At 51.4% G+C, this 27,660-nt stretch overlaps 1 protein-coding gene across 3 annotated transcripts in view; it reads left to right on the forward strand.

Annotated features, from left to right (window-relative positions):
* Positions 1–27,660, forward strand: part of Nfatc1 (nuclear factor of activated T cells 1) — a 108,278-nt gene that overhangs the window by 17,814 nt on the left and 62,804 nt on the right. For all 3 annotated transcript variants that reach the window (XM_050164992.1, XM_050164994.1, XM_050164993.1), the window contains exons 3-4: positions 11,796–11,955; positions 26,089–26,291. In XM_050164992.1, coding sequence (XP_050020949.1) covers positions 11,796–11,955; positions 26,089–26,291 — 363 coding nt within the window. The remainder of the gene's footprint in view (positions 1–11,795; positions 11,956–26,088; positions 26,292–27,660) is intronic.

Raw genomic sequence — 27,660 nt, forward strand, 5'->3', positions numbered from 1 at the left:
GCTGTGTTCCCATGTGTCCCCTAGATTTGGTCTGCCTGAAGAGTTCCCCCAGGGTGAATCCCCGTCCCCACCCATTTTGAGTACTGCACCTCCCTCATACTTTCAATTTCATTTGGGGATCTCGTTTGTTCTTTTCTGTGGTGTGCACTCCCTGTCCTGCTCAGGGTGCTCCAGTTAGCGCCACGCCGAAGATCAAGAGTGACATTGAAGAGATTACATTTGCGGCGCTAATAGGAACAGTGGACAGGGTTTCGCGGTTTTAGCCGCAGGCTCTAACTGGATGTTGCTGTGGGAAGTGGCACAGCCATGTGGTGACATGCTTGAGTCTCAGTGATGGCAATAGCTGTGGCAGATACCTTCTCTGCAGGCAGAGCCACCATTGTGTTGCTGCTGAGCCTAGGGAGGAGTGGGCCAGGGGTGGCAGTGTGAAACCAGGGCACTGGCACCCATTGAAGTGTGGGAAGAGCGCACCCCAGAGTGCCCATGTCTGGAGATGCCAGTTCACATGCCAGTTCACATTAGCTTGTTCCTGGATGTGGTTTTCAGACTGTGGCTTTTAAGGAATTGTGTGTAGTGTATGTACGTGTGTGTGTGTGTATGTGTGTGTATGTGTATAAGTGTGTGTATGTGTGTGTATAAGTGTGTGTATGTGTGTGTGGAGATTATAAGTCAACTTTGAATGTCTTTTTCTTTTCTATTCTATTCTTTTCTTTCTTTCTTTCTTTCTTTCTTTCTTTCTTTCTTTTTTTTTTTTCTTTTTGAGAAAGCACACGGACCCCGCTAGGCTGGTAGGCAGGTGAGCTTCAAGGATTCACTCACTTCCCCGCCCCCAGTGCTGTGGTTACAGATGTGTGCCACAGCTCCCAGCTCTACATGACTGCTTAGGCATGTTTACATAAACAGCAGGCACTTCGCCAACATGCTACCTCCACAGCCACATGAAAGGACTTTTGGATTAGCCCGAGGGACCTAAAGCTTAAATGACTGTCCATCTATCCCATCCAGACTCCACAGTGTACCTGTGCTGTGTGTCAGAGCTCGGGCCAGCTCTCCATAGAGGCATTTTCTTTCCTTCTAGGACAGGCTCATGGGACACGTCTTACTGTCCTAATGTCCTCAGCCAGCACGATCTCTGGACTTGCCTATAAAAAGGCAAAAATCACACGAGGAATTCAGATAAAAAGGAACTGGCTTGGGGCTGGTGGACAGCTTTTAACTGCATCTGCGTCTTCATTGGCGTGTTTGCTGAGTTGGGTTGGATGCACGAGCCATTGCTTTCTGAAGAATAGCATTCCCAAGGGGTGGGGCAGGCTTGGCAAACAGCTTTGATTCAGGGAAGCCGGCTTGGTTCAGATGATAAGAAACGGGTGCTCCGTTCAAATCCGTTTATGTCAGCCGTTGTTTCTTTCAGGCTTTGGCTGTGATGTTGGACGCCTTGATGATACCAGTGGCTTTGATGCTATGCACAAGTGTTAGCTTCAAAAGGGCCAGCCAGTCCTCTTGCATTTAAGGTTATCGGAGTGGCTCAGAGTTTATCCTACGTGGGAATAAGATTAAATACGCCTGTAGATGTTCACAGCAAATCCAGGTCTTGTCTTTCTCCACGCTTGCCCAACCACTCTCATCAGGGGATTTTCACTTTGGATAGCTGCTCTGTGGGTCCAGGATCCTTGTAGCCCAGGGAGGACACAATGTCTGTGAAGATCGTTCTGGCTCCTGTGGGTCCTCAGGTCCTTGGTGGTGACAGCCCACCTCAGGGCTCTGGTGGCCAAATTGGCCTCTTCATGTCTCTGGCATCGGCCAAGAACATCCAGACTCTGGGCTCTGGGAGGCTCATTAGAGCCATGATGATTGTGGATTCGTTGCAAGCTAGAGTCTAGGAAGGCCCTACCCTTCTTTAGAGCACAGAGGGGCAAATGAATTGGTGGCTACAGGGAGCAGAATCTCCCCAGTGAACTCGGCTGTGCTGTGGACTTAGTGGTGCTCACAACAGCTCCTTAGGAGATGGTTCTGTGACTAATAAAGCTGTTTATAGCCATTCCTAATCCCCTGTCCATACAAGGCCTAGTCCCCTCTATATAAATTTCAGTATCACACCAAAGGATTATCAGTACTCTGTCTATACGATTCCCAGTACTTTGCCATAGGATTCCCAGACTTGATATCCAGTGCCCAGTACTGTGTCTCTTGAGTGCTACTCTCTTCTGGGGGAACTTAGTGCCAAGTTATTTCCAAGCGGTTCTTACTGCATCCTGAGGGTAGCATCTTAGCTCTTGTTTTAGAAACACCCTCCTGGGTGCTAAGTGTGTTGACTCTCCCGCACCTCCCCCTAGCTCTCGTCAGTGTCCTGTGTTCAAAGTCAGGTATTGAGTGAAACTCACTCGCTGTCTGGGAAAAGTCAGTGACTGGCATTGGGAGCTCACAGAGACTGTCTTCCCCTGTGCTGGTGAGAGCATTGTAGCCTCTCCACCCAGCAGAGCCAGACTCCTCTAGCAAGTGACACACACAGACAAGACATCCAGGCAGAGGCTGCCACAGGTTGTGGGTCCACGGACGTGCACCTTTTGTCCTCAAGAGCTATCTGCTGTTTGTTCTTGGTTTTGGCCTTGGCCTTTGATATCCCTGCCCCAGTTCTAGGAGAATGTCTCACCAGGTGGGGCGCCACACCCATCTTCTTTCTCATTTACTTCTGCCTGGACAGTTAGCCTGCTGTTTTGGCTAGGACGTTCAAGGAGACTATGTACGTGAAGCTCCATCAGTATAGGGGATGTTGGCCTTGGGTTTCCTCTGAGTGTTCTGTGAGGAAAGGGGAACTCACACACTTCCATGTTCCAGAGGAGAATAAAATGACAGCAATCTTTGAGGGTTGGAACTCAGGCTCCCCTGGTTGTCCTGGAACTCGCTTTGTAGGTGAAGCTGGTCTCGAACTCACAGAGACCCACTTGCTTCTGCCTCCCAAGTGCTGGGGTTAGAGGCGTGCACCACCACCACCACCCAGCTGAGCTGAGAATCTTTAAATGCAAACCACCTAGACCTTAGTTGTTACTGGTCTCAGATAATCAAACTGCAGCTTCACGTCCCCAGGAGGGAAAAGAGGCTGTAGCTGGTCTTGGTTGTCCCCAGTCAGGTCTGGGAGTGTTTTGGCTTGGAAGCTTTCACCAGTCTCGAATTTTAAGAATCTGCCAAACTGCTAAAACCCTGACTGGGAGGGAGTGTCCAAGGCCACTGATGAAGCAGTCAAATTTCTGCTCACGGGCTGCCATCTGAGAAAAGTTGCAGGGAGTCATTGCTAGTTAGAGTCTATATGTGTGTGGTGTGAGTGTGTGTGAGAGAGAGAGAGAGAGAGAGAGAGAGAGAGAGAGAGAGACAGAGAGACAGACAGAGAGAGAGAGAGAGAGAGACTGGAGGACATTCTCAGGTATCATTTCCTCAGGCTCCAGCCACCACTAGTTTTTTTTTCCTTTTCTTTCTTGTTTTTTTCTTTTTTTAGAGAGAGGGGATCTCTTACTGTCCTGGAACTTGCCAAGTAGGCTAGGCTAGCTGGCCCTGGAGCCCAGGGATCCACCTGTTTTCCCTTCATAGCCATCATAGCCAGCACCTGGCTTCCCCGCATACCCCCAGATGGGTGCATCTGGCTTCCCCCCATACTCCCAGAATATGGGTTCTGGGATTAAGCTCTGGTCCTGAGCTTGCAATGCACACATCTGACTGACGGCTAGCCCCACAGTTTGCCTTTTGGTAATCTACTCTGAAGTCTCTCCCAGTGGCAGGAGTGTGATGTGTCGAGACCTGTGTATCCTAGTCTTAAAGACCTTTGCCAGGGGAAGCGCCTATAAGGCAAAGGAGGTTAGCTACTATGGAAGCTTACGCACGGTATGTGGACATTGCCCACCATGCCTGGCCAGCATTGCAGATGCAAGGGTTCCAGCCTCATTGGAAGGTTTCCCTTGGGACATATTGGTCATATGCACATAGTCTTCAGATGCAAACACTGCCAGGAGGTTTGGCATAGGAGTGGTCACGCACCTTTGCCCCTGCCATGGACAATCCTGCACAGGTTGGCACCCAGCTCTGCCCCTGAAGACTTCGAGACCCCTGAAAACACTTAGCTCACCCAAGCAGGCGAATGTGGCAGTATGTGCCTAAAGCCCCGTGTAGTACCTTCCTATGATAATCCCGTTTTTGCTGGAACCAGGACTCGAGAACGAAGGAAGGCCTGGGCAGCCAGTGACACTAATGGCCTAGAATCTCTAAGCTAGGCGCAGATCTGTGATACCTTATGTGGGTGTCCAACTATAGGTGCTGATTCTACAGGAGACAGAAGCCTTATGGCATGGTGAGGTTCTCTGACCTTGGGCCAAGGTGCCCAGCCTGTTTTCTGTCTCCTGATGATTGAGGGACATCTGTGGATGCTCTGTGGGTTGGCACAGACTTAACCAACTTGACCAGCAACCGTTTCGGTATCACTTGGACACCAAGTTGTAGGAAGTCACAGAAGCACCGTGTGACTTGCTTATCTTTCAGCCTCTACTCCCTTGTGCTGCGTTAGTTTGTTTTGATTTTCATTTTTTCGTAAATAACTCATGGCAGGTGTGGCCTAAAGCATTCTCATTATTAAAACATCAGGGATGTGTGCGCAGATCAGCGGCAGCTGCTAGGAGTTGCTCGGTGGCTAGAGAGAGGAACGGTGTGGAAGAGGAAGGGGGGTGTGCAGGAGAAATGCCGGGTATGCATAAGTTAGGCCTGCCCCAGGGCGGAGGGAGCAGGAAAGGGCACGCGGTTCCTTTCCCACGGAAATCCTCCTGGGGAGCATTCTCCATCTGTCCTTCCTCCGTTCTTTGTTCTTTGTTTTCCAGCTTGAAGCAGGTGGGCAGGGCAGAGACCCAGAGTCTGGCCAGAGACCCAGAAGCTCTGGTCTCACCGTGCCGGGCTCATGAGTTCTGCCCTCCACCCACCCGGGTGCCAGGTGGTAAGAGTTATCCGGACAATGATGGGATACCAAGCCCTAGAGGGCAATTCTCGAGCTTTAGATACACAGGAGGAGGCTCCTGGGATGTCCTTGGGTCAGGGAGGTCTGGGAGTGAAGGGCAGAGAGTCCAAAGAACTGGAAGAAGTGTTTCCTTGGAGACACTCCATGCCCTCATGGATGAGATCTCAGAAAGCAGCCAGTGTATGAAGTCTGTTAATCTCCAGTTCTACTACACACATGTAGGCCTGGATGAACATACACTTGATTGCGTATACACGTGTGCCTACTGTCTGTTTCCTGGAAGTTGCAGATTTGTGACTTTGACTTGGTCTCCTGAGCCAGGCATGTCCTTTGCTTTCTGTTACAGGGGCTGCCTGCCCACCAGACTCTGTTCCCCTCCTAGGCAGAAGTCCCTAGAATTCCCTGCCCCGTACCCCACTAATGGAGCAGCACAGGGGTAGAATGGGAAGAGCACAGAATTGTGGAACACACACTCTGGGTTATTGCTTTTAGGCTGTGTTAGGTCCTAGAGCACAGGAAGAACTTTGCAGCACACAGCCATCATGGTAGAGGCTGGACCACACATGGTGGAACCAGGCAGAGGGCAACTTCTTTACCCCAAGTCCAGCTCTAGGCAGGAAACTTGGGGATCGGGTCACTTTCCTTCCCTATTCCTGTCTACACCTGGGATTGAGGACCACACTGAGGACCTGTCTCCCCCTTGGATGTAGAAAGGAGTCACTTTTTAGTGGCATGCCCAGGATACTAGTCCAATAGACAAGAATGTCTGGACACTAGTCTCCGGCCAGGACAGCAGTGTTCTGGAGCCCTTAGAACACTCCAAACTGTCCTAGGTAATAAGGTCTTGCTTGTGCCTGTACCCTTACCAACTCAAAGGGAAACATTTTTGCTAAGGCTCTGACTGTTGAGGCCCTAGGTCCCTGAGGCTCTCCCAGCTTGTCTAAGAACGGCAGGAGCTCAGGGGCCGGGACTATGCAGCCGGAAATCCTGTCAGAGGTAACCCTCGTGTTCAGGTGGAGTGAGGAAGACATAGCCCACACACCTGTCCCCATCAGACCATCTTGAGGCCGTCCATCTTGTCTGAGGTGACCATTGGTCCTCTTCTGTCCAGGCACCGGGTCAGTCTCTAGGAAGGCCAGCCCCACTTGGGTGAGGCCAGCTTTCCCAAGCCAAGAGTCCTATGGTCAGGGGCCATGGCCCAGATGTGCCCTCTGGACAGTGTTGCTGGGTGGTCCTGGCTTGGCCTTGGATGGATGGACAGATGGAGCCCTTGAGGCCCAACCTTTGCAGAACCAGCCAAGAAGTACACTGATGGACATCAGCAACCATTTCTCCTCCTGCCTGCCTCCTTCCCTCCCTCTCTCCGTCCCTCCCTCCCCGTTCTATCCTTCCCTCTCTCCCCATTCCTTTCCTTCCCGCTTTCCTCTTTCTTTTTTCTTAATTAAAGGAAGGCCCTTGTCTGCTGCCTGAGACAATGTGTTATAAAGCTGAAGTTCTTGTTTCCCTTAACTTGCTTCGATTTTCTTTCATGTGGGCAGACTTTAGGCTTAGATTAGGCTTAGAATAGTGTCATGGATTTTAGGATGATGGAAGTACAGATAGCCCTATAAGACATGTACACATAGCGCTTTTACCTATGGAAGTTTCACAGTCGAAAGGATTTTGTCCAAACTAAGCAAAACTGTGCCCCCCGCGGGGTTCTGATTCCCAGAAATTACCCTGAAGCTCCTTTGCTGTTGTACCTGTATCTGGGATGACTTTCCATGGAAGCTGACGAATGAAGCACGAGGCGCTGAGTTGAGCTCTCAGACGACACATAAAGCCGGAAGTGGCGTGAGGCTGGACTCTCCTAGGGCAAACTGGGAGGCAGAGACTGCCTTCTCTTTAGAAGGTCGTGGGCTGCCATATGCAGCAGGGAGCCACCGGCGAGACCCGGTCTTAAGTAAGGTGAAGTGGATGACCAACAACACCTTAGGCTGTTTTCACCCATGAACATATACACATATGTTCATGCCACACTGGGCTCATTACTGTGTGATCTTTTTTCTATTTCTTGGTTTTTTTTTTTTTTCTGTTTTTCCAAAACAGGGTTTCTTTGTGTGGCCCTGGCTGTCCTAGAACTCACTTGGTAGACCAGGCTAGCCTCAAACTCGGAGATCCTCGTGCCTCTGCCTCCCATGTGCTGAGACTATAGATATGTGCCACCATAGCCCAGCTGCCCTTACTGTGTAATTAAAAAAATACATAAAAAGAATCACTTATCACGTAACTTAGTCTGCCATGGTGATCGTTTTCAGCTCCAGCTCTCCAAATCTGCCCCTCACAAGTTTCAAAAGGCATTTTAGGTCTGGAGCCCCAGCATGGAGGGTCCTGGCTCTTGTCCTTCACCTCTGCCATGCTCGCCCTATCCTCTGAACACCCCTGGGCTTCTCAGAGCTCCATCTGTAGGTGTTTTAATGTGCACAAGACAGGAATCCAACCTTCAAAACTGACTGTGACACCATTGATGCACCTCGGAACCTCGGATAGCATGAGCCCCATCTCAGGCCAGGGTTCGCAGCTCCCGTGTCTGGAATTTCCTTAGCAGTTGTTGGGCTCGGGTTTGGGGTGGAGCCCTTCTTCAGTCAGCAATTCCCTCCCTCGCAGCTACGCATTTTGTTTTCCTCCCCTTTTTCTTCCTGGCAGAAATTGTTCCGGACACTCACACCCCCACACGGATCGCGCTGAAGGTGTCACTTAGGGCCCTCTGGATTTGGATTCTATGGTAGCCCCATGGCCTTTGCGTGTGGGGGCAGATGCCTATGTCCGTCCATGGTAGCCCAGGTATCCAGTGACTGCTTTAACCCACTTGCCCTTTCTACTGCCTCCCACACAAAGTAGCTATGAGGCCATGCCCTGACCCCCTCCTCAGAGGTCGCTTAGGAGTTTGAAAGGGAGAGGAAATTGCGTGACACTCGGGGTCATTAGAGGTCATCTACCCAACCTTGGCTTTGAGCTCTGGTGTGAGTAACACCTGTGCTTCCTGAGGGTTCTCCTGTGTTCCCTGGGACCTTGTGTCGGGAGAAATGCAAAAGGCAGAACTCAGAACAAGCACAAAGCAAAGCTCTGTCTTGGAAAACTGTTGCAAAGAGACCTCTGTGGCCCACAGGTGTCTTCTGACACTTGGATGAGGTTCATGTTGGCTCCAGTCAAGGGCTGTGGTGCTTACATGACAGGCTTTGGAGCTGGGATTTGCGAGAGACCTGTGTGCCCCTGAGCAGCCTAGCTGAGCTGGATGAGACATGGATGAGGTTGTGCAGAGGGGAAGTGATACTGGCAACCCCCAGTGGACAGCTGGAGAGCTGAGCGGCCCAGAGAACCTCATGGTCCTTATGCTTCAGCCTCAGATGCTGGGCGATGGTGGAGCTGGGGATTGTGGGTCTTGTGTAGACAGGAATCAGAGAATGTGAGCCCCCTTTGGCCTCAGGTCTGTGGTCTCATGAGGAGTTGGTCTCTGTGTTGTGACCTGTGTGCCAACAGCATTTTCATGCTTCCTGTCAGTGGGAGGCGGAGCCCTTTCTCATGGGAACAGTGATTCAAAACAGGAGAGCTGGTGGCTTCTCCCTGCACTACGCCCACATACCAAGCACTGTGGAAGGTCTGACTCGCCCGTTATCAGGGGAAGCTGCCCATCATTCCCACGCAGCCTATCCCTCCCTCCTCCCCCAGCATAGAGGCTACATTGGCCATGGTCCCTTCAGCTCCTACAGCTGGAGGCCATACAGTGTGTGACCCAGGACCCTCAGGACCCCAGAATCAAGAAAAAGCTACGCAAAAAAATTTCTTACAAGAATTCAAGAAAAAGAAATTTAAATTTGTTCAAAACCACTGACTACTTGCTTTGAACAGGCTAAGAGGGGCAACGGGTGCTTGACGTGCCTGTGGGAGGGGGGCAAGCTCCAGATCTCTAAGTCTAGCATGCTGTAGCTAGCAACATGGCCCGACCACAGGCTGCTCACCTCCAATCTGCCTGCTTGATTCTGTAATGTGTTTCTTTTAATTATCACTACATATTTATTTTATTATTTATTTTGTGGGCGTGTCATAGTGCACCCGTGGAGGGCAGAGGACAACTCGTAGGAGGGCATTCTCTTCTTCCACCGTGTGGGTCCCGGGGACCAAACTCGGGTCTTCAGATGTGGTAGCAGGTGCCCTTAGCTACTGTGCCATCTCTCCGGTGCTTAGTTTGATTTTTGAAAGATTTTTTTTTATTGCTTTTAAGTGTGTGTGTGTGTGGTGTGTGCATATGAATATCCACGCCTGCAGAGACTAGAGTTGGCTATGAGCAGTCTAACACAGAAGCTGGACGTAAACCTCGGATCCTTTGCAAGAGCAGCCGCTACTCTAAACCACTGAACCGTCTCTCCAGCCCTGGGACCGTGTCATGTGGAGTGGGCAAGGCCTGACATTCCCTCTGTGGCATTGTGAGACTGTTCATCACAGACGGCAGTTTTAGACAGAGATGGTCCAGACACATGCTAACTGACGAGGGGTGAGCTGCAGAGTCATGGCCAGCCTCTGTTGGGGTGGCAGCTGAGCCCTGGGAAGTGTCGCCAGGTCCCAGAAGATCTTCAGGAAGACACAGGACCGAAGTTCAGCAGGTGGTGAGGGGCCAGGCAGTCCCAGCTTTCCCAGCTTTGCTTCAGGGAGAGCAGAACATCGCTTTCTCGCAGATGTGTGCTTTACCGCACCCACTGCCGTCTGCTCTGAATTCAGGGCTGTGTGGAGGGGCAAACAGCAGCACATGAAGCCAGTCTGGGGGGACAGTTTTGAAAGTGAGTAAAATATGTTAGGTTAATGTTCCGACAAGTTGGGGCTGAGGTAGGAGGCTCCCTCATATCTCAGGGGAGTGTGAGGCTAATGCCTCAGGAACCCCAAAATGCTGACCCTGCATTTAGGATGGGGCAAATATTAATCCCTGATTTAGTTACGTGGACATCAAGTCAATGGCATTTATACTAGCTATGGACTAGGTAGTAATCAAAGTCCAGTTAAAAAGAAATATTCGTGTAATAAAATGTGGTGTGGTGATTAAACCGCTTTTTACCATTACAGTAAGATGCTCAAAAATTGGTTCATTTTTTTTTAAAGGTTGGGATACCAAATTCTATGTTTTATGTAAAATTCATGCATCTCCACTCCCATTTATTTAGATGGTATCTTTGGGTCACCAGTGTAGGTTTTAAAGTATGCAGGGAACTTCAAATGACTTCATTTGTAGAAGTCGAGGGCTCTCAGGGCCCTGCCTGGTCCGCTGTTCCCTGGGTTGCTTTGAGTGTGACTTCCGAAAGGCGTGGAACTGTATTCACCGTGTGCACCAAAGTTTGGGTCAGTCCTGGGCGCCCATCTTCGGCTGGCAGTCACAGCCCCTATGTCTGATGTCAGAGACCACCCCGGGGACAGCAGAACCATGGCAGTGCCCTGAAGTTCAGACCCCAGGAGGGAAGCAGTGGGCAAATGGTATTCAGCCATTTCCTCCTCCAGCCCTGTCCCCAGCTCTGATCCGAGGTGCAGTCCTGTGGGGTTGGAGAGATGTCTGATTTGTGGTGGACATTTCTGTCCAGAGCTGACAGTCTTAAACGTGTAAGTCATTCTACATCCTGCTCCTTCCCACAATTTCTGCCTGTCACGCTCTTTTTAAGCGTTTCCTAGGGGTTGAAACTAGTTCTTTTCACTGTGAAGCTCTCGTTGTTTTGTTTCTGTTCAAGGCAGAGCACAGTCTCTCTGTGCGGATAGGAAACTCAAATGCACGTATAAGAAAGACGACAGAGAGCCACAGGTGTGGGCTGCTTCGCAGTTGCCTCCCACACCACACCTGGGTACCCACGCTGCCTCTGGCTTTGAGCACTGTGACCCCACAGCCCTGGAAACACATCCTCTCCTGGAAGCAGGAGGCTGCTCGGCTCCTATGGGGCACCTTCCCCAGGATGCGGGCCTCCCTCCCGGGCCGAGCCCTCTGCTCTGTGGCTCTTCCTTCCGCCTGACAGCTTCTGGAAACGGGGTGTGTGACATACACAGGAAACGGCCCTGACAGGCGTAGTGTGAGCTGCCGGGCGCATGGCAGCTCTTCTAGTGTCAGGAAGCCTGTCCCTTCTGTGACGCTGCTCTGAAGCCTCACTGGGCCAAGCTCCGCCACCAGCCAGCATTCATCTGTGCTAGGCAAATGCAGCCCTTCAGGACTGTGGGTTTGCCCGTCAAATTCCTGCAGGGATGGCCCAGCTTGTACCCGCATAGTAGCAAACACAGGTGCATCTTGTTAGAATTGGAACAGAAACAAGGGATATGCCAGTCTGGAGGAGGGAGTGGGCCCAGGAGTTCCTTCTTTCTCTTGGGTCTGCTGTAACTTAGCATTGTAGGGTAAGTTATTCCTAGAGCCCCATTTGGTCAAGGGTGCCTCTCAGGGCTTCCCCTGGAGAAGGTGTCCTTTACCGTTCCTCGCAAAGGGTATTCAGAAGCCTGCATCCCACTTGTGGCTCTGCTAGCTATGAGCTGGCTATCTGTACCTCTTCATTGCTCTGGGTAGTAGGTTTGGTTAGCATCTTAAAGACTGGCTGGTTTCTTTTATTTGTGGAGCACTGGCAAGCTGTGACCACACATGGTGGCATAGTCACCGTGGCCATACGGAGACTTTCCTCTGCCATCAGGATGCTAAGGGTGTTGTGTCTGTCAGCGGTGAGCGCTGTCCCGCTGCCGGTGCCTCGGGGACAGCGTGGGCGACTGTGTCTTGGTGTCTACCTGCACTAAAAGCTCCTCTGTTCCTTTGCAGCCCATCTTTACCCGCCCTTGACTGGCAGCTGCCATCCCACTCCGGTCCGTATGAGCTTCGGATCGAGGTGCAGCCCAAGTCCCACCACAGGGCTCACTATGAGACAGAAGGCAGCCGGGGGGCTGTGAAGGCCTCAGCTGGAGGACACCCCGTCGTGCAGGTATGGCGTCTGCTGTGACCTGCCAATAGCCCATGCCTTGGCATTTCTCAGTCTAAAACTGTTTTTGGATTCACAGCTAGGACTTTGCTCAAACTTTAAACACAATCACCTCAGAGCTAGTTAGTTAGACGTGCACTATGTAATGTACCCCATTTCCTTCTGAGTAGGGATGCTCCTCATCTTCTGTACGGTTGTGCCCCAGTGAAAATGCCAGAAGTCAAGATACATTCGCTATACCTCACTGACCTTGCGTCTTCTCACAGGCACAGCGTAGGCAGAATGTCAGCCACTCCTCTCGTCACAGAGGGGCTGGCTGAGTAAAATACGAAAAATTCAAAGTGTAGTTTTCTGAATGGGCATCACTTTCATACTAACCTAAAGTTAAAGGGAAGAAGATAAGTGGAACCACGGTGAGTCAGGCGCTGTCTGTGGGTACCGTACAGTACTTTTCGTGACGTCTGTAATGGTTTAAAGGCTCGCCCCAAACTGACTTACTCGCAGGCCTGGTTCCATTGCATCAACCGTTCTGCAACCCTGTGTTTCCCTTTCCGAACTCTCTGCCCCTGGAGCAGATGCAGACTCTGCAGCCACACCACAGACAGGGAATCAGTGGTCAGCCTATGCTTGTGCACCTGCCTGGGGGTGTCAGGGGTAGGGTCTGAGGAATCAGGTCATGAGATGGCGTGCCAAGGGGAAGATGGCTGAGACGGGCACACCCTTGGGACTTTGGGAAAGGAAACATGCTCACTCAGAGGGGAGATTCGATGCTCACCCCTGCTGGCCAGGAGGCACCCTGGAAACTAGGAGGTCCGAGGACATCACAGATCTAGCTTGCCCCTTCTCCACCTGCACATCAGTGCGACATCCCAAGAGGCCGTACGAGGTTGTCCTTGCTTCCCTGTGTCACACCTGTTCCCTTGTGAGCTTTAGACCCCCCCACCCCAGACAATACTGTTTTAAGTGGCACAGAGAAGTGCTTGTTTCTCTGGCTGGCTCTGGTCACATGGTGTTATAGAGAGCTCTCTACCCCAGTACCCCAACATCATAAACCCGGGTGCCCAACCCTGTTATTTCAGGACTGATGCAGACTGGAAGGGGGACTCGGCAGGGAACCATGTACTTTTATTTTATTCCATTTAGGTAAATAAAAAGCTGGCCAAGGCAGGAGGCCATGGAGACAAATGGCTGTTTGCCAACGCAGCAATCAGCCCCATGGCATGAGCCAGGCGAGGTGCAGAAATGAGGCACTTTAGCAGGGCTTATGGGTGATATTAAGGTGATATTTGTGGCCCGTGTGCCTGATGCCAATTAATACCCACTTTGTTAGCGGCTTGATGTGATAAAATGCGGGAGAGACGTCAGCACGCAGCAGCCAGCTTGACATTTTAAGTTTCTACCTCTTCCCAGGTGGAAGTCAGGTCGAGCGGGCCCTCAGCTGTGCAGGGTAACGACAGGTATTTACCGCTCCTTTCCTGCCGTGGTCGGCCCTGAATGGAAGTGCATTATTGCTGAATGGAACAGGTTTTAATAAGAGAGGGCGTAAGCCCGTTAAAGGAAAGCAGGAGAGTTAGCGGAGAGATAATGGCCAGCCTCCTCCACTTACTTGGATCATATAGGCAAGGGGCGCTGGGCAAGAGCCAGGGGGTGGAAATAGTGTGTGCCTTCCGCAGAAAGATGAAGCCACGGACAAGAGTCTGTGCCTTTCGGGGTTTCGTTGATGGTGGTTGTAAGAATCTCAGTCACTTTGGGAAGACAAAACCAGGAGTGTGGGGAGCCCTTGTGTTTGGGTGGGGGGACTTTGCTGTCTGCCAGCCTCTGATACTCGTTGGCTGTGTGTCAGGCGCCTAGTGGACCTGCAGCCCCTAAAGAGCCAGGCTGTGGGCATCTTGGACACAGGGCAACGTTTATGTACCAGTGCAAATAATATCCAGGAAATTGAGGCATTTCTGAGGAATGGTGAAATTTAAAACAGAGTTTAAGAAGCACCCTTTGAATTATTTAAAGTGGTATTCAGGGAAGGAGGCAAAGTCAGGTCAGGCCGGTGCTGCTTCCACCAAACAGCCACCCCCTTCCCTAACAGTGTTGATAGGCAAAGAAAAACAACCCCTAACCAAAAATGCCAGGTTCTGTGGCATGTCTCATGGTGAGAAATTAGGAACCCAAGGAGTTTCCTGGAATTTTCTTACAAAGTAAGCTCACACCTATGCCAGTGTGAGGTAAACAGCTAAAAAGAGAGGGCATTTTAGGGGGGTTGTTTTCTTTTTTTGGTTGGTGGACCACAAATTAGATAAAAATAGAATTTACACATAATTATGAAACACGCAAAAATAGAAAATTCTCTTGGTTGCCATGAAAGCGCCGTAACCACAAAGTTCTACCCCGAGCTTCTGGGTTCTTTTGACACGCCCTTTAGTGCCATCAGCTCTGTGCCTAACCTTTTAGCTCTCAGAGGTGGGTACATTGCACAGTAGTCTGGGTGAGGCCACGGGCCAGCCCACATGTCTGGTATGCAGCCACTGCACGAGCCACTGTGTGGCCAGTGGTATTTGTTGCGCTCCTAACTGTTCCTCCATCTCACACATGAGCCTCTAGAAGCTCCCTTTGGTCCAGCCTCGTCTCTGTAGTGGATCCAGCATCCTCTTTTCCTCTGTGTCTCAAGAAGTTGTCCATAAAGACAGCAGCAATCTGCAGAATGGGAGACCCTGCAGAAAGGGAGGAAGAAGTGCCCTTAGAGCCGGGGTCCAGAAAGAGCTCAGGTCAGTGACCTCTTCCTTGTATGTATTGTCCAGGACCATACGGACCAGACTTGGACATATTGGGAGAGTCAAGGGCATGCGTTTAAGAAAAGGAAGGGGCAGCTGCATCTGGCCTACCTGTGCTTTCAGTGAGGTCAGTACCTGTGAAGGTCCTGCCTGAACAGCCAGCTGTGTGGTGGGAGGACTCTCCCTCTGACACAGACTTTCATTTTGAGCAGTGTTCTCTTCTCGGGGATCACTGTTTCCCACCAGGATGGTGTCACTTCTGCTTCTGTTGTGCTAGGATCTAAGTATCCAAAATGGCCACAGGCTCCCACTAGCCATTCCATTACCACAAGCTACCCAGTCTTCAAGAACACTGGCTTAATAATCTGACATTATCTAAAAAACCAAAACCAAAACAAGACAAGACAAAAAAAAATCATGCCAAATCAGAATGAGCAGCCATGAGTTACTCTGGACTCAAGGAGGGGCTGGTAAGGGCTTACCTTTAGACTGTCTTACCCACCTTGCAGTGTCTACATGGACATGGTCTGTGCAAAGTCTGTGGGGAATATCCTTGGTGACATGGTAGCTCCCCTTATGTCCCTCTAGTTCCACTGTCTTCTATTAGTTACCAAGACAGGGGCCCCCACATCTGTCTACAGTGTGCTATGGTCTTGCTTCCAATGTCACACTGTAACCAGTGATAAAAGGCCTAAACTTCCATTGACTCTGAAATTTGCTTTGGTCAACCAGATGTCTCAATTACTCTGTCTAAGGTAGAGGCAGCTGCTTCTCCAGCTCCCCACAGTATGACTTCAGTATTGAGCATCACCCCTATCCAGCAAGGACCCTCCTGACCTTAATCTGGCCTCTGGCTATCAGGTCTCTGTGTCTGTTGGGTCTTGGCCACTGCTGACAGAAGTGGCTGAGGACCCAAATTCTCAAGAAGTGAGGCAGATAATGCCTAGGTTGTCCTAAAGTGGCCTTGTAGGCTCGTGTCTTTAGGGGCCCTGACTGCAGCGCATTGTGGGGTCTGAAGATCACCTCCCACCCTGGGGGTCACAGCATCCAGCTCTGCTTACCAATCACCAAAATGACTTGCCTGATAGTATCTGCGCATCACACACAGGCCCGCTTTGCTTGAATAATTGATAGACCACTGACATATGAACACTCAGAAGCTGGCAGGTTCCTAACATTTAGGTTTGCAGCATGGGTCTTGCCATTTAGAACAGGGACCAGAGGAGCCCCTGCCTGGCCATGAAGGATTCAAGTCAAAGAAACACAGATAGATAGTGACCCAGACAGGTGACCCTGCACTCAGCATGCATAAGTAATATACTCTCAGGGTACAGACAATCGGTACTTGAGATTCTAAAGGAACCAGGGCAGTGTCATAGAGGAAGGCATCATAAGCCTTGGCTTGTGTTCACGCACCAGGGCCAGGCAGAGGCCAATGGGGTCTCATGGCCTTAGGGACCTTTCGGAGGTCACTTAACTTGCTCCCTCCCATATAGATTTATGGCAGATGTTTTTCTGTCGTACATGACATTTGGCAGCTGAGGACGTCCACTGGGGGATGACTTGCATTTCTCAGGTTGTTAAAATTGTCTTCGAGCCAGGCTGTTGTTATAATTACGTTTCTTTCTTGGTGGTGTCTTTCCTCAAGTCCCAGGGGAGGTTGAGAGTGGTGAAAATACTGTGGAAGGGGGTTGGTGAGGGTGTCTGACCTGTGGTTAGAAGGTCATTTGGTTCAGTGGCCTGGGATGCTCTGTCACGTGTGAACCTGCTTTCCCCAGTCTCCCAGGCTTCTCCTCTGGAATGTGCACACCTGGAGGCCGGCAGAGCCTGGGTCCTTCAAGGGCCAGTGAGGGGTTTTGTTAGGTGTTCTGGTCAAAGCAGCAGGGCAGGGGTGGGGGTGGAGGTATAAAATGCAGCACTTCACTCTGCCTGGGGCAGCAAGCTGTTAAAACATGCACATTGCAGAGGTTAAACTGCAGCCTTGACCCCAAAGCAGAAACGCGCTGGCCCTGGTCTGCCCAGAGTCAGCCGACTGCATGAGGTCTGGATTAATATTTTATGGATCTGACTGGACAGTGCGCGGAGTCCTCTCTTCTTTCAGGGCCTTTCAATGCAAACATTTTCCAGTCCCTGCCCACCACGCACAGGCTGACTGTTGGTCACTTAGATGTTGCTTCTCCCTTCCGCGCATGCCCTCAGCCCCCAAGTCCATTGTTCAGAAAGCACAAGGGTTTCACGAGAATGCCCCTGAGCTCACTGCAGCTTTACTTACCATTCAAGCTCCCAGTGGCACAGCTAAGGGTCGACAGACAACTGGTGGTGAGAGACTGGGAAGACCTCTGGGGACAACTCCCACACCAGTGTGACAGTGCAGTGGAGATGGCCCTGTCGGCTTGCTCTGTCTACAGCAGTGTGATTGGAAAACTTCTCTGGCCTCTGTTTAGTTGCACGGATGTACTCAAGGCTGGGGCTTCCTGTGGCCCTCAGTATCTGCATGTGAGCTTGTTTTAGAACCCTGCTGTCGAGTAGAGTTGGAAGCTGCGAGGCCACTGTGTGTGCCTATGAGCAAAGGCAAGGCAGGGCTACAGGCAGAACCGTCCCCTCCCCGCAAACAAGGAGCCTCCAGGCCTGTCACCAAGTCCCCAGAGAAGACTTGGAAGCTGTGGCTTCTTTGTTCCAGGCTAGAGAAAGTTTAATGATGACATCTTGGGCATGGAAACTGCAGATGGCTCTCTTGTCGCGTGCCAGCCGAGCTTGTTCTTAGGGTCCAGACGAGACAGGCCCAGTCGAGCCCCTCTCCTACCCTGGGATCTCAGCTGCCGAACTGGGGTGCCGAACGTGACCGGAGACGAAACAAGAACCAGCGTTTCTAGCAGCAGTCACCAGGAAGAGGCATGTCTCCAGCTGGCTCCTGGCCGTGCATGGACCCCCTTCCTGGTGACTCCGTGGCTTTCACTGGCCCCGAGGACCTATAGGCACCCCGAGTGTCACAGTTTACTCCTGAGCAGCTGTTCAGATGTGAAGAACATACAAATAGCGGGAGCGTTCTCTCGGGAGTCGGTCGGGGAAGGACTGGTGCTTTGTCTCCGAGTCTGTTGTGTGACTGTCCCCAGTGTGGGGCCACCATGGGAGGTAGGGGTACAGAGAGAGACTATTTTTGTATGCCTACCCTGGCCCAGCAACCTTTTTTTCTGCCACCTGAAAGAGGAGAACACTGGGCTCCTTCCTGTGGGGATGGAGGCAGTTGGCTCTGTATCAGCACAGAGGGCCACAGGCCTGGCCTAGGCAGTCACACACAGTCCCCACCTCACTGGTCATGTGAGTAGATGCCCTCAGCATGGAACTCAGGGCCGAGAGATGGGACAAAAGGAGAGCCGGTGCCTCTGGTGTGACACACAGGATCTAGGGTAGCATTATGGGACCAGTGCAACAAGAAGCCTTGGTGAGCTTTAAGTATCTTCAATCCTTCCTATCACATCCCAGCCCTCCATCCTCCCTCGGCATTCCTGGGGCCCTAATAGTCTAACGGCAAGGCTCAAATTCTCTTAGATTTACTCCGTGCATGCTAAACGCATGCCCTGAGCCCTGGTAGCCACACTGTAAACAGCAAAATTCACCAACGTGCTGGCAGCCACAGGCTGGATTCTACAAGCTGGAGGGGTCAGGGTTCAGGACAGTAGCCATGTTCTCTGGGGTTTCCTTGCATGTCTGGGTCTGAAATCCCCACGGTGGCATGTTGCGACACACTACCTGGCATGGTATAGGAGGCCGCTCCTGAGGGGCCTCCGCCCTGTGTACAAGGTAAGCACTAGCCTAGAGTGTGGAGCCTGGATGAGTCCCAGAGGGTGGACAGGCGGCTGCTTCCCAGTCCATTGGGTAGGGAGGGAGGAGCCTATGTCGGGAGTTTCTGTACCTGCTCACCAGCTTTGCAAATGGAATCTGCTAGCTTTTGGTGCCTCTTTCCTTGGATTTGGGTGGACAGAGAGTGGGTAAAGGCTGCCATCTGCAGGGCCAGCCTCAGGGATGCTAAATGCCATGCTTAACACAGAGATAATCCAGGTTGGTATGCACGGGGCTGATTGGGCTGTGATTCCCGGCCATGCTCACAGTTCCTAAGGACACCCAGGCCCTGGGGGCTCTCGCAGAGAGGAGAGCAGTGCCGTCCGCCCCACCTGCATGTTGCCCGAGTTTGTGCCTCTCTTTGTCCCCTGGCCCTTTCGACCCCTCAGGCCTGGCGGGAATCAGCCCTGCCCAACAGTCCCACTGAGCGTGTGCAGAACAGATGGGCGTGATTCGATCACATGCCCTTGATTTAATATCCACACCCGACCTTGCTGATGCCCAGATCTTGAAGGGTGATCCCATCCACTTCCATCCAAGAAACCTTCAAGTAAGGGGCATTTCCAGCAAGGGTGGGGGTGGGGATTCCCACTCTCCCAAGCCAGCATGCAAGGCAGGAAGTTTGCCATTGGAGAAGAGCAGGGGTGCTGGCCTAAGATGCACATCCGGGTGCATCCAGGTTGTGGGTGTGAACAGCGTCCTCCGATGTCCATTCTGAGCGGTTCTGTGGCTCCTACCTGACACGTCATAGAATTAACATCTGATGGTGGTCTGAGGCTCAGGCCGTGTCCCCCTACCCCACCTCCTGTCTGCCCCAGCCTTCTTCAGGCCAGGAGAGGAAACAGGAAATTTGTGAGGGAATTATTTCCTGGGATGGGGCCAAAGCTCACTTTCTAGGACCCTATAAGAAAGTGGATCTGGACCCTTTGACCCCAGGACAGGCGGCGCTTGAAGCATCTGCAAACGCGCTCTCTGAACGTGTGCAGTGCTTCAGGGGGCCATGGATGAAGACGACAGGAAGCCAGGGTTCTAAAATCTGACCGGCCAAACACCTCACCAGTTCCAGCTGCAGGCGAGCCATGAAGCTCACAGTCCATCTCTGAAAGCCGTGGAGTGTGGCTTCCTCCATGAGAACCTGCACTAGGGCCTTTTATCTGAGAAACTGTACCAGATTCTGGGGAGAGGGTAGTCCTGGGAGGTGGGAGGTTGGATTCAGGGCCCCATAAGGAAGGAAAGGCATGTTTGAGTCCAGTGCTTCCATAGACAGCACATGCTTTCTCACTGGGGCTTCAGGACGGCAGACTTTCTCCTCAGAGAGACTCTTCACGGCACTGGGGATGAAGCTTGGGTCCTTGGGTGTACCAAGCAAGCATTTTGCCTCTTGAGTTACACCTGCAGCTCTGAGACATCGTTGAGTAAATTAAACAACTCATTATTAGAGGCCTGGATCAGCCTCAGGCCCTCAGCAAGGTGGGATGACTTTGCCAGTGGGAATCAAGTCCCCATGAAGGTGTCACATGCAAGGTTCTCAGTGAGGGCCTGGCAGGCATTATCAGTGTGCGTGGTCTCTAGCTTGCATACCTTTGAAGTATTTACAGATACGCCCATTTCTGTTCATTTTTTTTTTATTAATTTGACTTCTCAGAAAGGTAGAGAAAATGTGTACATGAAAAGACCTGAAGGAGCTACGTGCAGCCTCTCATGGTGTCCCTGTGTGGCCCTCAGCTTCGGCCTTTACTGGAAGGGGCCGTGTGTGTACTGGCCACCATTCCTCGGGATCTGAGGAACAACTGTCTGTGTTTATAAAGATGGTTTTGGTCTTTAGTGTGATGATTGTCTTCATGGGAAGAGTCCTCAGAATTACATTGTATAAATTAAGAACTGCTGTGGGCTCATGACACATATGTGCACACACAAAACCAAGTGCACACACTACCATAACCGTGTGCTTGCTCACCCAGGCACACATTCATGAAACAAATTGCACAGGCTCCAAAACACATGTGTGCCCATACAATTCAGGGTCAAATGCACACCACATACACACATACATACCTACGTACATTCATAACATACACATGTACACGAATCCCAGTAGGTCATATTTACAGACACTTATATGCTCATATATGTATAAACACATGCATAGACATACACATGTCACATATATCAGTATATGCACACACGCACACACATACACACACACTTGTACCACCGGAAAGCCAGGGAATAGTTTGTGTGTAGACACTTAGTCACTGACAGAAATTCTGTGGGTAGCCCACTGAACAGCAATGATGGTAACTTTGCCTTCTGTGCTAGGGAGCTGTGCCCAGAAGCTCTGCCCGGTGCCTGCCTGCCTCATGGGGAAGCTCTGGGACCTTATGTCCTGAGCCCATTTGCTGGGACACAGGAGCTCAGGCAGTGGGTGTTCCCACCTAGTTAGGCAGAACAGGACAAGCAGTGTCTGTCTGGCATCCTTCCAGGTGCTGCTGAGTATGTGAAGCTGTTTTTGTTTTTGTTTTGTTTTTGCAATATATTCTAGGCAAATCATTTACCACTGACCTACATCCCTAATCTCCATTTTAACTTCTAATCTTGAAATAGCAGTCTCCTTGAGTTGCTCAAGCTGGCCTTGAACGCACTCTATAGCCCAAGCTGACTTTGGATGTGTAATCCTTCTGCCTCAGCTTTCTGAGTGCTGAGATTATGGTCCTGCACCACACAGCCTGGCTCTGAAGTTGTGCCTTAATTGTTCTACTGAGTGTCTGCGAGGGGTCCTGACCCCACTGGTCACTCCTTTCCTCCCAGACAGGGACATGGTGGCATCTGGAGTGACAAACAGTTCCACAGCTGTGGTGATGTCCCCGTGATGGCTGTTCTGAAGGGGGTCACCATGGTTAAGAATAGCAGCTCCCCAGGGCTGTGCCCCTCGCTGAAGCTGGCGTGGTAGCCCCCACCTCACTAGAGTGACATTTGGCTCCCACCTTCTCAAGTTGTGAGGCAGGAAGCTGGTTCAGACCTGGCTCCTGTGGGTGCATCGAGGTCTCCGGGGCAGAGTGGTGAATTCCCAGGGTGCCTCTGTGCCCTGCCTGGAGACCAATGCTCTGCAGTCTCCAGGAGAGGGAAACAGAACTTATAATAACAGAAAGCTTCCCGTCTCCTGGCAGTGGTGTTTGTGATGAAGAACTGGGGCTGAGAACAGTCTGAGATAGTGTGAGTTAGTAAAACACGTGGACTCTTGGTTAACCAAATGGAGGGAGCTGGGTTCAAAAAAATAGTGAAACCCACCCTGGTGTGATCCCCAGCAGGAGGGAAAGCGAGGCCAGTGTGTGAGCCGATACCTCTCGTCTTCTGGGACGTGGTGGCACGCTCGTGTTACCCAGGGTCTTAAATGCAGATTTCCCTTTAAGTTGATTATTTCAAGTGCACGTTATGTGGAAGACTTGTCACATGACGCTGTCCTTTGCTTAGTAACCAAGTCAGAATGGCTGGCTGAAAGGCAAACTGTTTTCCCCAGCTAATTGGCACTGCTAATTCAGATCTTCCCTCTGCCGTGTAGGAAGGTGTGCACGCTGGCCCGACTCCAGCACTGAATAAATTTGTCCTCCATCAGTCCGTTGGCCTGTCATTTCCCTCTGTAAGTGCTGAGGTGGCACAGAAGCTAAAAACAAACATTTTAATGTGCAGGAAACTGAGGAGTGCTTACGCCTTGCAAACGAAGTGATGCATTTTGCTTCGTTTAGAGGGAAGCCGAGGAGACTTGGGTTTGACAGGTAACTTTAGAGATGTAGTTCTGACAGACATTGTGAGAAGCCGGAGGGAGACGGTCCCTGCTGTGGGATGTGTGAAGCAGCTTAGATTTCGTCTCTTAAAGTGAACTTCGTGCTTTAAATAATAGATATTTACCTCCCAGGTTAAGCCTTAAATATTCCTATTTTCACTGAAATGGCATGTTTCTAAAGGATAAAATTATACCGTGTTCACTGCCTTCCATCCCGTAGGAAGCCTGGAGTAGCAGGGGTCCTGAGGGAATTTTCAGTTGTCATTTTAAAGTCATCTGACCCAAGCCAGGCTTGGCCTTGGGCCTCTCTGAGGATTGCCCACTGAGAAGGTTTTGGTTGTAGATTCATTTATATATTCTTGTGTTAAATTTCACAAGATAGAATACTAACTGGCACAATTTGCCTCTGAATTTCTGATTTTTACTTATTTATTTACTTTAGCACATCACATTGTAAAACTATTCTAGCTCAATACAGAGTAATGGTTTCTTAGTGTTTTTATCCCATTGCAAGAAGCAAGTGCCTGGCTCCCAGGTGTTTAGGGGCCTGGACCAACCAACCTTGGTTGCTGACCATGCTGGGCATGGTTTGCAGGGACTTTGTGCTCCACACTGAAGATTTAGACAGTTGCTAGCCTAAGGTGGCAGAGGTAGCTTTCTGTGCTGATGGCCTTGGGTGGGAGATTCTATGTAGTATCCATCCATTTAGCCAACTAGGCCCACGGCAAATTGGGGAGAGATTCCTTTGCGCTTTGACTCACCAGACTTAATCAAGGGTTTTCACTGCTGTTGTCTCAGAATGGCTGGTTACCTGTGGTCTGCAGGCACCCTTCACACTCACATGTATGTACCGTTGGTGCTTAGCCCACCTGAAAATATCCACCCAGGTGTTTAGTGAATCTGTCTGAAGTGATTGAGTTCATGGGCGCCGTGACTACATAACAAAATAGAAACAGATGCCTGGCCCGTAACTCCTGACCCAAGCCCAGAAAGAAATCTTTCCAACCTGACCTAGTGTCTATGAGTACGCAGGGAAAGACAGACACAATTACACTGCCACACCAGACTGTCTCATGCAGGGGATGACACTTATAAAACCACCCAGGTGATGGTCGGAGTCTGTCGGCTGCGCCGCATGCATCCAGGGTTCGTCACAGGACGAGCATTGATTTGCAACAGGAATCAGAGGTGCTTGTCATGCCGAGCAGAGGCCCGGGAGACAAAGATTCTCTTGGAGCCTCCTATGGTGTCAGGGAGTGGCTGCAGATTCAGGCATACCGCAGCAGCATCTCCCACCTCTGCAGCACAGATTCTCCTGTCCACAGTTGTGACGTCTGCATGGTGTCCGCCACAGGGATGGGTGGCTGTTCTCAGCCCCCAGGCTCCCTTGCATCTCCAGAAGTGAACCGGGGTAAGCCCTATCCCGGCCCTCAGCTTGCTTATGTAGCCTTCTCTCCTGAATGCTGTCAGTAATGGACCATTTGACAGGATTCTTTCCTGGGAACTCAAATTCAGAAATAGTTTCTTTCCCTTTACAGGAACTAGAGGAGGGTCTGCATCTTTTGCTAATACAATGTGGAGGCATGGTTCCTCCAGCCTGAGCTGGGCTGTGGACACAGATGTTAAATGGGCACCGAGGTCTCTGGGCCATTTCTTATTCTCAAGCCTAAACCTTGCATGTCTGTATTGAGGAGTCTCTTGGGTTGAAAGGAGTTCGTAGGCTCACAGAAAGTTATCCCCACTTGCCTCACAGGCCTTTGCATTGGAAAGCAGAAGGTTTTGCTGAAGAAAATGTTGGGGTGCAGGGTCATCCCTCAGATGAGTGCTCCTCACATTTGCCTTCTCAAAGTTGCCAGCAGCTATCACTTTGTATCAGCTCAGCAGGAAAAGGATAGAAGTCCCAAGTCCATACGTAGGTCAGCCAGCCTCCATGTGGAAGCAGTATGTTTTCATTCCAGTCGTCAGTGGTGAGCCCTTTGTGGGGTTCCTAGTCCACCTGGCCTCCTTTGCTCTTGAGGCAACAAAGCCCTGGGCCTCTGCCCATTAGCCTCTGAGGAGTGGGGAACACATTTGTTCTTGCTGCGGCTGCTGCCGCTGAGCTGATAATTGACCTTGAGGATTTTGGTGGTACCTGTTTGAAGTCCAGCCTTAGTCCCCAGTCCTTTCATCTTGAGGTAGAGCTGGCACTGGCCACATGCCACATGCTGGTGGATCACAGGACGGCCGTGCCTCTCCTAATGAGCCACTGGCATGCATCAGGCCAGAGGCAGTGGCTGAGGCCTTTGCGTGAGGGACATGCGAGCGGCCCGCTGCCTTGTAAAAACCCAATACCCAAGGCCCACATCAAAATCCAGGAGCAGCTAATCACACTGTCTCATTTTCTTGTTCCCATTCCTGGGTTCCTTTGTTTCCTTCCCAATGTTTTAAAATGAAAGGCACAACTCTCTAAGAGCCCATAAGGCTTACGCTGGGAAGGCAAGAGGTAGGTGGGTAGAGCCTCGGGTCCCCGTACCTCTCTTCCCTGTTGCCTCCCTGTCCTTTGGCAGGAATCTGTGGATCCATTACTTGTGCTGAGGTTTTTTTTCCGTTAGGTCTGTTCCATCACAGAGCTTCCTCCTCATTGCTTCAGGACCCTCAGAGACTGTTGGCTGCTCTCTAGAGGGGTGTCCTTAGCCCTCCTGTTTGAGGGTGCTGAAACCAAACCCCTACACTCCAGCAACTCATTTCAGGTTCCCACCCACATGCCCCTCTTAGTTCTGAGTTCTGTGTTCCAGCCCTCAGCCCCTCTACCCCACTGTGGCCAGGCTATTCCTGCGGCCTCCATGAGGGGCTGCAGCCTTAGCCCTTGGTAAAGTGGGTGACAATGACTAGGGGAGGCTGTACTTCGTCATAGACTAGGACCTCAATGCTCATTGCAAGCACAGGTAGTCCCTGCATCCCACAGTGTATGTCATCCAGCCCGGGCTTCTTTCAGGGTAGTGGGGCACTATGGGACATTGTAAACATGGCCCATGAGGTGGGCAGATCTCAAGACTCTGAATAGAATGACTGGAGGGGGCAGAGCTGCTAGGGGTGAGGCAGAGCGAGGAGCCAAAGCCTTGCCTGCAGATCGACTTCCTTCAGCTTGTGTGAGTCTCTCTGTCTAACACATTATCCTAGGATCCTCTATGGTTGGGACCAGCATCACCCTGTGCTGGCATATCACCTGCACCTGTCTGGGGCGCTTGAATCATGCCTAAATGTTTATCATGTGTTTGAGTGGAGGCTGTGGGTCCTGGGCTCCTGGCCTGATGGACTTTGAGTGGTGGCGTGTGTGAGGAGTGCATGTGTACACTGATGCATGTATATGAACATGTGTTATGATTGTTTGAAGATAGGACCAGGAATGTTCAAATTCTAATCTAGATTCCCAGGGCCTTTAAGATAGTGAGGCTTTATTTTATTTTTATTTTTGAGATAGGATCTCACTGTGTAGCTCTGGCTGTCCAGACACACTCTACATAGACTCTGGTTAGCTGTGAACTAAGAGATCTGCCTGCCTTTGACCCTCAAGTGCTGGGATTAAAGGTGTGTGCCACTGTGCCTGGCTGCATTTTGTATTATAATTTTAAGAAGTACTGATATTACACCCCATGAAGCTGAGGGACTGGGTACCGGGCACGGCTTTCCTTCTGAGCTTTCCCCTGCTGACGAATGGACCCAATGTTTCTGTGCACGGAGCTCACTGGGAGTTCTTTGTTTTCCTGCCAGCTACATGGTTACTTGGAAAATGAGCCGCTCACGCTACAGCTGTTCATTGGGACAGCCGACGACCGCCTCCTGCGGCCCCATGCCTTCTACCAGGTCCACCGGATCACGGGGAAGACAGTCTCCACCACCAGCCACGAAGCCATCCTGTCCAACACCAAAGTCCTGGAGATCCCTCTACTTCCGGAAAATAACATGCGAGCCATGTAAGCTGAGTGGGGCTCCCTTGGGGATAGGCTTCCAAGCTCTGCTCTAGCACCCAGGGCTCTGCTCTAGCACCCAGGGCTCTGCTCCAGCACCCAGGGCTCTGCCCCAGCTCCCACTCTCTGCCCCAGCTCCTGCTCTCTACCCCAGCTCCCAGGGCTCTGCCCCAGCTCCCACTCTCTGCCCCAGCTCCCACTCTCTGCCCCAGCTCCCGCTCTCTGCCCCAGCTCCCGCTCTCTGCCCCAGCTCCCAGGGCTATGCCCCAGCTCCCAGGGCTCTGCCCCAGCTCCCGGGCTCTGCCCCAGCTCCCAGGGCTCTGCCCCAGCTCCCAGGCTCTGCCCCAGCTCCCAGGGCTCTGCTCCAGCATCCAGGCCCCAGGCCCTGTAGCTCAGCCCTGAAGGAACTTTACAAATATTTGCGACAACAGATTTGCTTCGTTCTGGGTTGTCAGTTGCTATGTAGTGTGTCTCAATCACAGAGTTGTAAACGCTACCCCCAACGCTTGCATTTGGCGCCTAAGCACAGCACCTGTTTACTACTTCTGAATGCAGTCGCGCTCATTCAAGAAATGGTTGAGATAAACACCGGAAAGGTAGGGAGGGCAACACCTCTGGATTGTGTTCTCAGTGGAAGCTGCCAATGTGGCTGATGTGGCCAGCTCTGGTGCACAAAGCCCACAGGCACACAGTTAGCTTAGAAAGGAATTCGTTAGAGCACATCACATAGTATGACGTTTTGAGAGGGCCCCAAACTGTGAGTGGAGCAGAGAGAACTTGTGTTCTGGTAGTTCCCACGGGAGTCACACTGAACCAGGACCCCAGACTGGGGACAGATGACAGCTCGCATAAGCAGGAGGCCATCATGAAAACTGCAGGGAAGGGAGACTGGGTGCAGACTGGAAGGCTTGATCTTGCTCTCCAACATCTGTGTCTCCCCAGTGACATTCAGCTAAGCGATGTCTACCAAAGGGGCCTGTACATGCAAAGGTATGGGCATGGGTAAATTTGGGGTATGTGTTCACACATGAGGAGGCCAGCATGGGGAGGGAAGGGCAGAAGACAGGCAGACTGTGTGCGTGTGTTGATAAGTTCTCCATAACGTGAAGCCTTCTAAGCCCATGGCAAAGGGAGAGCTCTGTGTGTGTGTCATCCTCTCACAGATCTGAGGGCTTTACTGATCAGGACTTCACTGTCAGCCCCTAGGTTCCTTCCCTAACTGTATAATCCAGACTTCCTAAGGACAGGACAGAGCCAGCGCGTCTCGGAGGAGACAGGCTCAGCCACAGCTGCTGGGGCTACTGTGACAGAGCATGCTCCAGCAGGGGACCAGGGAGCAGCCATCAGCTAACACAGCCACATAGCGCAAGACATA

This window comes from Alexandromys fortis, unplaced genomic scaffold (genome assembly GCF_014885135.2).
Source record: "Alexandromys fortis isolate MF-2015 unplaced genomic scaffold, M_Fortis_MF-2015_v1.1 scaffold_160, whole genome shotgun sequence".
NCBI lineage: Eukaryota > Metazoa > Chordata > Mammalia > Rodentia > Cricetidae > Alexandromys > Alexandromys fortis.